Source organism: Halichoeres trimaculatus, unplaced genomic scaffold (assembly GCF_033239565.1).
Source record: "Halichoeres trimaculatus isolate MK-OKI-2021-1 unplaced genomic scaffold, fHalTri1.1 fHalTri1_scaffold_14, whole genome shotgun sequence".
NCBI classification, from domain to species: Eukaryota; Metazoa; Chordata; class Actinopteri; order Labriformes; family Labridae; genus Halichoeres; species Halichoeres trimaculatus.
The window spans coordinates 15,878,958-15,891,297 of NW_027437192.1; the positions used below are offsets into that span (position 1 = coordinate 15,878,958).

The 12,340-nt window shown below is 37.4% G+C and overlaps 1 protein-coding gene across 3 annotated transcripts in view; it reads right to left on the minus strand.

Annotated features, from left to right (window-relative positions):
• The window catches only part of thrb (thyroid hormone receptor beta), a 178,701-nt gene that overhangs the window by 38,913 nt on the left and 127,448 nt on the right, over nt 1-12,340 (minus strand). For 2 of the 3 annotated variants that reach the window (XM_074686421.1, XM_074686419.1), the window contains exons 3-4: nt 9,114-9,186; nt 5,966-6,016 (exon numbers count right to left, since the gene is read on the minus strand). In XM_074686421.1, coding sequence (XP_074542522.1) covers nt 5,966-6,016; nt 9,114-9,120 — 58 coding nt within the window. In that variant the 5' untranslated portion in view covers nt 9,121-9,186. The remainder of the gene's footprint in view (nt 1-5,965; nt 6,017-9,113; nt 9,187-12,340) is intronic. The other variant, XM_074686420.1, reaches the window with a different exon arrangement.

Consider the following 12,340-nt stretch of genomic DNA (forward strand, 5'->3'; position numbering starts at 1 on the left):
AATCTTTTAATCAAACTATGTTTTGTAGATGATGAAATCCACTAATTTGTTTCAGGTTTACTCTGGGGAACAATATTCTGTAACTGCTGAACTATTTGCTCACGCAGTCTCTCACAGAGTGATGAATTTCCTTCCATCTTTCCTTTTTAAGACACTTAGCCGCTTTGGAGTGTCCCTTTTTATACCCAGTTGTTTCACTTACTCGTTATCAATTAAAATAAATATTTAGGAAATGCTCTTCTAGGTAGTTTTTGGACATTTACTTAACTTTTATGAATATTTTGTTGCCTCTGTCCCAACAAATTTAGCATCAAATTGAAAATGTTGTATTACTTTAACAAAATGAAACTTTTAAGTTTAACACAAAAAACATCAACTTGTCTTGTTAACATTTTCCATAGTGTCTTAAATTTTATGGAAGGCCAAAACAGTGTCAGTGAGTGTATCGTAAAAGTTATACTTAGTTATACTAAAAACACGCTAAGATTGATAACAGGACAAACAAATTATTTCCGGTAGTTTCACATTTTAACCTTATTTCTTCAGTATCCTAAGGTATGATAGAGATGATTTTTTTATTTTATTTTGCCGATTAACAAAAGAACTTATACGTCAATATGTTCAAAATAAATAAGTAAATAAATAATTCCACGACTTGTCTGAGAGGATTAGTCCTCTAAGAACCTCAGCAGTGTTGAGTTGAGTCACTCATGCCAATATGTGCCAATATGAGTCACTCTCAGCTCCATCTGATTAAAAGAGTAATCTCATAGACATCTGTGACTCTGCGATAAAGCCTGTTGATCAAAAACATCTCCCTAACAATGACTCTATAACTTCTGTACTGCGACACAAACACACTGATAAAAAGCTTTTGGAATATTGAGTCTGACTAGTCACTGAATAAGTATTGTAATGTAAGCATTCATTTATTTTATCTTTCATACGGACTTGTTTGTGTCATTGTGCAGAGCTCATTCTGTACGCCTCTGTGTGTCCTTTTCTTACTATAAAGGAATGTGAGCAGCATATTTGTTTGACAGGTGCTGAACAAAGAGCACATTGTTATTTTTTTCCAGCCTCATTGGTATTCAAACCAAAGACAGTCTCTTTAGCCCTCTGGCTCTCCACCATGTTTTTGTCTGCAGATGTGATGTCCTAACAAAACATGTTGTGCATCTATAAAAAAAAAGAAAATGCAGCAGCTCAGACACTGTTTGTATCTGTTGATAGATTTGCATGTGAATTTAGGGATCAGATGAAGGGGCAGAGACCAAAGATCGTCCATGACTGAAAAACAGATATAAAACTATAAAATGTCAAAGAAAGCATTTATAGAAGTTCACTGGCTGGACTGCTTTCTATATTGTTTTTGGATGAGCATTCACTGAATGCGCTTGGCTGCATTCCCTCACAGTTAGTGAGAAATCAGATATATTTACAGCACATCAGGGTGAGAAACTGATCCCACTGCTCAAGATTATTTAGCTTTTTCTCAGCACCTTGTGTGCAATATTGTTTTAATAATGAAAGAGTAAATTCTGAGGTTGCATTTATTTTCTAAAAGTTATTTTGACCTCTTTTGTCTCAAGAAGATTTTATCACAGGATGATGCTTGAATCGCATATTTAATGAATTATAAAGAGGGGGTGTCACGCTTTCCCCATATTTTAGACATCTTTATTTAATACTGTAATTATTATTATTCTTCTCTACTACTTAAGCTCTATTTTTTTCTACTTTTGTAGCGTTGCACTGAGAGAGTGCAGTTTAAACCGGAGTCAAGTTCCTTGTATTCTACAAAATACTTGGCAAATAAATCTGATTCTGATTCTGATATAAAGCATCAATGCTGGATGTTTACACTGAATGTGTGCAAATTTTAAAGCTTCTACCCACTCATATGGTGTAGAAATCTCTGAATCTGTCCGTAAAATGATCAAATGAGGTCGAGGTCATCACATAAGAATCTCCAGACTTGACATATTGGGGGGTGGGCCTCAAACACCAAGGTCTGCGCATAGCTCTGCCCTCACTAGGCTTCCAAAGGCCTGACCAATCAGAAGGAAGGTGGTTTGTGGAGCAAGAAGCCTTAAAGAGACAGTTGCTAAAGAAAATGTTTCTGACAGAGGCTGAAATAAGGCTTTTCTAAAACACCAGCGTGAGAAAAACAGGGATTTTCTTTGTATATATAATGAGTAAACCCATGGCAAGGCTATCAGTGAGACAGTATGAAAACACAAAATAATTTTGATAATTTAATTGAACATTTTATTGTCAGTCTTGCCACAAGTGATTAGACTCAATTTTAACATCATGAAGATGCTGTTTGACTTTTTGAAGCATTGCCCACTATTCCTTTCTTTAAAAAAAAAAAAAAAAAAAATCAGGGATATTCGGACTTATTCAAGGAAACCTTACTTTATTCAGGAAAATTGTCCCACAGACTGAAATTGTCCCACAGACTGAAATTTTTCAGAACTGAATTTCATCTTGTCTTTGAATCATACAAACATCTCTTCTTATAGCCTGAAAAAATGATTTTAAAATACCTGTTACTTCTTTACAATGGATCATCTGACTTAAACCCTGAGACTGATGTTTTGTATTTTTTCTTGTTAAAAGAGGGAGGTGACCTTTTGCAGCTCAGTTCAGGGAAAGATGTGAGTTATTCTCGTGATGTTGCTAAGTTTATTTTAGATAATAGAATTAATAAATTCCAGGAAAACAAACGCACTTCCCACATTGTGTGACTCACTGTTTTGTGCAGCCGAGCCCATGTGGTGTGTTTTCTAATGTATTCAAGAGACCTGAAGGAGAAAATGTGATAAAAACAGAGCGGACAGACGTGTGAAGAGCCATCAGGAAGATGTCCTTCATACAGAATGTGCTCCACACTCAGATAAACACACACTCATCACAACCCTCTGAACTCCCCTGTAAAATATGATTTCAGGCAATTTTTAAAGCATCTTTTCATCGCCGAGGAGCAGACGGGAGAATTTAGAGCAGGCCTCGTCGAGACAGAGGGTCGCAGAGAGCTTCAAACAACAACGGCTGAAGAGTCCTTGAATGCAGCAGAGATCAGTGCAGAGAATGAAACAGCTGCCGGGCATAATGGAGACCTTGTCTGAGTGTGTGTGTGTGTGTGTGTGTGTGTGTGTGTGTGTGTGTGTGTGTGTGTGTGTGTGTGTGTGTGTGTGTACATGCTGGATTGAGAAAAGCAGTTCATCCTGGGTTTTTCTGTCCTACATTTTCATCGGAGGTTTCATTCGTAGTATTTGTTAGAGTGGAGCAGAAAAAGTTTAACTGCTATTTCTAGTTTGACCCTTCCCTGCAGCATCTGCACAGTTCAATACTATGTGTCCTGGTTAGTGCTGTTTTACTTTTTACTTCTGCCATAACTTTGGAAGTATTCTCACTTGACTATGATTTAAAGGATAATCAAAGATCCTGTGAGTTTCTCAGCTTCTCTAACATCTAAACTAACTCTGATTTAGAAACTTTGGAGATTAAACCGAGGGGCATCGCAACTTTTGCATGAAGTAACCCTGAGCGAATGACACAAAAAGACACACAAAGGCTCAAATGCACTAAGAACTACGCTGTTTTTTGCTCAAACGCTCGAAGCGCTGGAATTTCCTCACAACTGGAATCACCATAAACGGTCAAAATCCATTTTTCTGAGAATCTCATAAAGTAAACACACATCTCCCATGCAACTACATCTCTCAATAGAATGAAATAACACCAGCATTACATTTTAACACATTTAATACAAACATTAATCTCGGACATCATGTCAGCATCTGACTCATCTCCATCTAAATCTTGCAGTGACTCCAAGACCTGAGCAACCGACATCTTTTTCACCTGATCTTTTACAGACATATTATTGAAACTTTCTCCCCAATTTTTACTGTTTACATTTATCCTATAGTGCAAAATAGACTCAAACTAGAATGATACCAACTCTGACAGTTCCTGCAGTTAGTTGCTAGGCAACCAAAAGAGACATGTTTGACAACTATAGTGGGTTGCAAAAGTATTCATACCCATGACCAAAACTCGAGTCTGTATTTCACTGTAACAAAAGTATTCACACCAAGTCATCAAGTCATAGTCAGTTCTTGGTTGCAGCTCCTTTTGCAGTAAATACAGCTTCCAGTCACTTCGGATAGCCAGCAATGAGTTTTGCCCACTCCTCTTTGCAATACTTGATGCTCCTTCAGTGTAATATAGATAAAATCAATTTTGCATTAAAATGTAGACTCTTTTAGAAAAGGTGACCCTCAGAGTTATATTTTTTATTTTGAAAAGTTATGACACACAAAAAAAGAATCTCTACAATTTTGAGCATTATGAGCATCATTCTCTAATATGGGGAAAAATTCTCCCCTTTGGATGCTCATGAACCTCACTGAAAAAAAACTGCTCATTTATAGACCGTGAAATAAAATGGGATATCAGTGCACCAGCATAAACTAGATCTGTTGTATCTCTTACATTAGACTTACCTACAACCCACTCTTTCTCTCTTACTGACAATGAGTGCACCTGGTAGTAGCTATGCCTGGTCTTATCAGACACATTCAGGTGAACATTTCTTAAGTTGTGAGTGTTATTTACTCCTTTCACCCTCTCGTATTTGCTGTAAATGCTCCACTTTTATAAGCCTGGATGGCAATGATGGCCAAACACAGAGAGCCTCATTTGCATAAAAGCTGAGAGCACTCAGCACCTGCAGGGACAGCGCCCTGTTTCAACTTGACACGAGCTGTAATCAAAGGAAAAGCTCAACAGATTCAAACAGGACTTGCTTGATAAAATGAAACCTTGAAATCAGAAACCTCTCTGAGTAGTTAGCGGGATTACTCTCATTACCTAAATTTTAACACACTTTCATCAAACATCCTGTAAAGAAGCTGTGCTGTGATCGTGTTTTTCAAATTTCTGCCACTATTGCTTTTTCAGGCTCTACAGTTCAGACTTCTTCTGTAGATGTCATTTGTAAGTGAGTCCAATTTATTCATTAAACACATTTTAAAACAACTCATGCTGACCAATTAAAGAAAAAGAAATAAAATCCCACACACACACACCGTGCTGTTTTCACAGCCAGATGATTAATGAGAATGAAACATTCCTCAACTTGCCAGCTCGCAAAATCAAGTCAGAGCAGCAGCAGCAAGGTGGAGGTGGGAATGAAACAGTTACAGTCACAAAGATAGAAAACACACGTCACACTCTCCCCGTAGAAATGGTTTCTTCAAAAACTGCAGGTGCATTAGAGCAAGTACAGACACACACACACACACACACAGACACACACAGACAAAATTACACACACATTCACAAAGCATCAGTGCAAGACGAGATGTAGGTCACAGCTTCACAGCATGTTACTGAAGTGGTCAGAGGAGATTTCAGCTACACTGCAAAAACTGAAATCTAAGCAAGTTAGAGAGATGTGTTTCTGGACTTTTCAGGTGAAAGTGATGAGACATTTTTTTCAAGAAATAAAATGTTCATTCTCACTTCAGTGTCAGTTTTTGCAGTGTTCTATATTTGTGACTTAATAAATGCTGCAGATGCTGGATGATATAACCCCACTTCCGAATCATTTTCTTACTCATTAACCATGCTTTCTCTGACTTTTATGCAAACCAGTTTGAATCCATTTTTGAAAAATAGGCAAAGTGGTTGTATTTTTGTTTCATCCCATTACTCTTACAGCTGCAGGTAAGAAAACCTTGATTTTTTTTTCTTAATTTCTTCCTAACAGCCCCCAACCCTATGATCAGACAGAAGCCATAGAGTTTCCCACATTGTTAGAAGCAAAGCTGAAGGAGGTGAAAGTCTGGAGCAGATCCTCTGTTCCTAACGTGTCTGCAGAGCTCACCCTGACTGACTGACTGACAGAGAGGAGGAAAAGAGCAGAGCTGAGAGGGAGGATAAATATTACCATTTTGAATGGCCTCATCTTTCCAGCGGGGGGAGCAATTTTCTGCTGGCTCTAAAATAGATGGGAGAGGCACTTTTAAAAAGAATCTACCAGCTGAGTGAAACAGGTGAGAGCGGCAGACTGACGCTCCTCCTCTGTTGTTTTATTTCACATCACATCATCAGGAAAAAAACAGTCAGATGCTCATAATAAACACACAAACAGCAGGTTAAAGTGAATCTTAAACAACAGATACATGAAGGTGTGAGTGTGTTGTCGCCGCTCAGTGAGGGGATCTCATGGACAGTACATGTCAGCTGGCGTCTACGCTCAGATCGACAGCATATGTGCCAGGGTCAGCCAGGTCAGCAGCTAAACCCACACGTGGTGGCCAGTTTCGCCCTGAACACTGTGTCCGTTAAGCAAATGAACGACTGTGAGTGGATGTATAGAGCGAGCTGTAGATAGTAACAGGTAGGCAGTACATGATGAGCTGAGGGGGAGTTACGACGTGTCCTCAAACGACATTTTCTCTGTGTGAATGAAGCAGGCTGCCCTGGTTTGAACTGAATGGGCTGTGATTTCAGGTTAAGGATGACTTCTCCTACGTCTAAATTTAAAAATACAACTATAGCATGCTATATTTGTTTTCTGCAGCAACAGAAACGGTTCACTGCATGTTTCTGCACAGTAAACTGGAGGTCAGTAAAGCCTGTCAGCAGCCTCGTTTCTAATTTGTCTGCACATGATCAGTGGTTGGAGCTGTTGACCTGGGATAACGTCCTGCAAATCTACACACAAATGTTTTCACATTTTCACCTTTATATATTATAGATTATTAGTCCTTATCATATGTCACAGTTATGATTTTCATACAAATAACTGATCAAATAGCTTGCTTTTACCGTAAAGGTAATCGATTTTAGTCATACTTGCTCATTATTACTTTGCAGTTATTGTTTTATTAGACACAGATAAATGTTCTCAAGGGATTAAACGCTCCCTCTTACCCGTCAGTTTAACAAATTACTGATATTTTTTTATCACTGTTGGCCTGAAAGCTGCACACATATTGTGTCTAAACTTGTTGCTCAGTGGCTCTACTGCTATAATGCTGCAATGCTGTATGACCAGGATGTACACTGCAAAAAAGAGGAACCTTTACACAAGATGACAACACCAAATTTATGAGAAACTGTCTTGAAACCAATCAATTATCGATCCATGCAACAAGATTAATTTACTATTTAAGAAATCTTGAAATAAAAATATTACCTACAGAAATAAGTGTAAGTTTTCAATCAAAATTCTTGAAGACAAACTTTCAGAAGCACGATAGTGAGTGAATATACTGACTATAAGGAAAAAATGATCTATTTTTTGTGTATTCTTAATTTTAGCAAATAAATAGCTCAGGACAAGAGAAATGCCACTGCTTGGGTAAAAAAAAGATCATGAAAGAAGCTTTTGTAACGTCTGAGTTGCTTAAAATCTTAAAATAAGTCTGTGGAATGAAGGCTCCACTTGTTTAGTTTCTTGAAATAAAAATGCCTCAGTTAGAAGAAACCAAACAAGTCCACTTTCAGGAGTTGTTTTTCTCCTCTAATATCTTGGAATTAGACATTTGGATTTTTCTGAGTTTGACTTTTTTTTCCCTCAGAATTTAACTGATTCCTCACTTCTTCTTTTCTTCCTGGGATTTTTTTTTATTTTTGGTGTAGGATTTTGCAAGGATGTCCATTTTTGCCCCCAAAATTCAACTTTTCCCCCAAACTTTTTACTTTTTTTATTTAATTCAATGTATTTATTTTATTCATTTGTTTATTTATTTGTTTATTTATGTATTATTATTTTATTCTATTATTATTATTATTATTATTATTATTTTATTTATTTATTTATTTATTTATTTTGGGGGGGGGGGGGGGTCCTCCCAGCTTTTGCTAATGAATTTTGCATAATTCAACTGCAGACCCTGTGATCTTGTGTTTAGCCAGATTAATCTAAATGCTTTCTAACCTGAAGACTGATCAGTTGCTTATCAAGTTTCTCTTTAAAACACTTGGAAACTCCACACACCAGTAAATGTGACCCTTATTAAGCTGTGTAGCCTTATTACCTGTTATCATCTCTGTTTGTTTGCCTGTACCCCATTCTGCATTTCCCAAAGGAATCAGAGAAGTAACAAATTCTGGTTTTAATATTCTTATTTTAAATAGTGGATTATAAATATATAGAAATGAGACTGTTCCAAGATCACTTGTAACTCATTACAGGGCCGTTAAGGATGTCAGTGCCAAGACTACTCTGTGTCAATATTTAAAGTACTGACATCAAACAGGAACTAGTAATCTAAGAGCTGACTCGCAGTTAAGAGATGACAAATGATTGTTATCTGCACTTATTTGTTGTTATCTGTTTGCAGAGATGAATCAAAGGCTGAACTGTTGGCTGATGGTTTTTTGATCTGCATACAAACTGCTGACGTGCAACACTTTACCAAAGCCAGCACTAGAGTAATTTGACTTTTAAACAACAAATTTAATTCAGAATGCTTTTGACTCTAGTAATCTCTTCCCCTTCCTACAAAGTGGCATACACCTTTGAGTTGCAGATAAATTCTTGAATACTGACCTGGAGCAACACTTTCTGCAGTCAGTGAAGTATTAATTAGTTTTAAGTCCTGTGTTCTGATCCTGGCCTTACCGGTACTCACTTGTAGTTGAGCTTTGGGGCAAACTTCCTGGCCCATGAAATCTAAATAACCTTGAGGTGGACTTAAAAGACAACCTTGGTAGGTCTCTCTAGACTTTGAAACCAGCTGACGATAGAAACTCAACATCATGAGGTCAAAGTTGGAAGTGTGACATGAGGCTTTTGGACTTTCTGCTGAGGATGAAAACTTAAAACAGGGAGAAGTGAATCCACCACTGATCATGTGTAGAGAGCCGAAGAGATGAACTTTAGAGTTTATTTTTGCATTGAAAGTCTGCTGGTTTAGAATTGATATGTTTCAGTTCCAGTAGAGAGTTTTAGTTTTAAAGTCTTTTCCACATTTTTGGGACTATAAGATTTAACAGCGCTAATTTTAAAGAACGGTTGCAGAGTAAAAACTAAGGGTTCATGAAGCTGTGAGAGTGTGTTTGTGTGATCAGGCAGGACATCTTACCTGACATACTGGTGGGGTTCAAGGCGAAGACGTCATCCTCAGAGCCTCCTCAGACATCTGGGAACCTATCTAGCTGAACACAGAGACAAGAAAACATCAATATCTGAAAGTCTGACTCTAACAACAGCTGACAGGACTGACACTTCAAATTAAACTCTCAAAATGAGGCATTTTGCGCTCACAGCCTGTCCGTCCCTGCTGTGCCATTGGAACAAAGATCCTAAACGGAGTGTTTAAAGGACAAAGTGGCACTAATTGGATGTAATCGTCCTCCGCAGCTTCATAAAGCTGCTTTTAAAGAGCTGTTTGATGCCTCTGTTTGCATTTCAGGGGACATTCAAGGATGCAGCTTTTACTGTAGTGAGTTAATCAAAGGGAATCCTACACACACACACACTGCTCTGAGGTTTATGCCCTCATGACACCATGCAGCTGTGCAGGCTGACATCTAGTGGTCACACATGAAAAAGAAAAGTCTGCACAACCTTCAGCAAGTTTTACAAATATAATGATTCAAGTTACTGCTGATTTTTTTTTATTTTAAACATTTGACTGTTTGGTTTTCTTGCTCACAAACTCAGTGTTTAGAAGGATCAAAGCCTCAGATGTGACATTTAGAAAACTCTATTAATATTTAATCAGAAGATCTGAGGTTTTAAAGATGAAGCAGCCACACATCCTTTTTAATTGACACGTGAAGTAGATAATATCAACCCTGTAAACTCAATGCATGCACACACATTCAGCACTAGGACCGCAGAAGATGATAAAATAACCAACACACTAAAGCTAAGCAAATATAAACTTTAACAATAGCTGCATGCTCACAGAGTGTTGACTTTTATCCTGGCTAGTTTGATTTAAGGTCACAGGTCACGTATATTATGTACATGTCATGCTATCACCACTTCTGTGTCTGTGTGTCATATGACCATAACATGTACACATGCACATGATGCTGCTGCTGTCACAGATTCACTAACTTATGCTCAATTAAGCAAGTAAGGAAGTGCCATAAAAAGTGAGTTACGGAGTGACGGAAAGGAAAGGAACAAAACACCCAACAACAGCTCGGACAAAGTGACCGAGAATCATAATGAGAAACCACAGAGCAGAGAACTCATACAAAGACATGTAAAGTCACAAAAACAGTGGTGTTAATAATGTTGCAGACAGCATGTCACACAGCTTTGGGTAAGGAGACATGAGGTTACAGGGATCACATCTTCCTCCAACCCCAGTCATTGACTGTTAAATATATGGACAAATTACAGGTGACATCAACCATCTGTTTCTGAAACTGAGTTTTGTCGATCGATGCCACGTTGGACATGATGAAAAACCGAACTTCTGTCGGGGTGGTGTAAGGTCAGGAGATGGGCTTTGAGCCTCCTCACTAACAGCTTCAAGGTGCCTGCCTGTCAATCAGCTGAGCTGTGCCTCTGATTGGACAAACTCATAACCCTGATGTCCTCTGCTTAGTTATTTAAACACACACAAAAAAAAAATTATAAAACTATTCAAATTGAAGATTGTCCTTTTGAATCAGGCTGCAAATTTGTTTTTGTTTTTTTCCCTTTAACAAAAATGCTTTTTATTACGGGGTCATTTGCACAATGTACCATTTGTTCTTTGCATGTGTAAAGATTGTCTAAGGATGAATCATAATCTTATCTAATTTTCTTTTCCCTTTTTTTTTTAGTAGTACTGGAGTTAGGGACAACAAGCTAGGTTCATTCCTTAATAACTGTGAATTTATTTAAGTGATGTAAATAAATCCAGTCAGTGTTACAGGTCATACTGTCAGTCTTCATTGCTGCCCAGGACTTGGGGTAATGGGTCTTTCACACATAGTGACTCGGCAACCCCAAGGTGGTGCAAAGCTCATGCAGGGTACAATACAGAATGATGTCTCGAGTAAGGAGAAAATGTACCAAAAAGACACATTTAAGACACGTTTAAGCTTTGATTATTTTATGAACACTTAACCTGCCATAAAACAACAACTCATATACCTCATGTACAGCTACAGCCTGTCTGTTTCTTCTTTACACATTCATCTTCCATTTCTCTATTGCAAATTGCACATTTTTCTGACATCTATTCAGAGTGCTATTTTTTTTTTTAACTTAAATTGTGTATATATTTTTATTCTACTCTGTAAAAAGCTCTTTATTTAATATTGTAATTATCATTATTATTCTCTACTACTTTATTTTATTCATGGTTTAGGTTTATTTTTTCTACTTTTTGTAATATTTAGTGTTACTCTTAGTGTCTTTCTATTCACAACAACTGTACTGAGAGAGTGCAGTTTAAACTTTAACTTAAATTCCTTATATTCTTGAAAATACTTGGTGAATAAAGGTAATTCTGATTCTGAATGAGTGACCTTTAGATTTTGTACTCATTGGTTTGTGTATTGCTGCGCCTCCCGTATGTGTTCTTAGGTAACTGCTTGTGACCAGGTGATGCAATGTGTTACTTGAGACCCCAAATGGCTTATTGAATGTTATACTATGCTTTGTTTATCTACTATGATTTAATTGAAAATTTTTATAGTTATCTTTATTTATTCATTTATTTATTCATTTATTTTTCCCTTATTATTAAAAACTGTGATTCTTCATTTAGATCTGATCTGCATAAAATAAGGCCACCTTTGTGCCTCTGTTGATACCATCTTTATCCTGGCTTAGTTACCTCTACAGTCTTGCAGGATTTATATATTTAGGCCTTTTTTGTACATATATTATACAACAATCAACCCTCACTTGATGAACCACTAATTTTCAAAGTAATGTACGATTCAGTTTATAGATTTACTGATACAATAATACACAGTTACAAAGTGAATGGGATACAAGTGAATGGGATACAAGTGATTGTTAGGAGGGAGAGCACAGTAATGCACTCAAACCCCCAAGTTTGAGGTAATGCATACAGGAACACTTAAGGTATTATCCAGAGTACACACACACACACACACACACACACACACACACACACACACACACACACACACACACACACACACACACACACACACACACACACACACACACACACACACACACACACACACACACACACACACACACACACGGCGCACTAAGCACCGCGTGCAGGTAAAAGCATGGTAATGTGCAGAGGATGTAGGACTTAAGAGCTCCTGACTAAAGCTGAGTTTGAATGTAGAAAAAGTTCTCAAATAACTCATGGTTTAA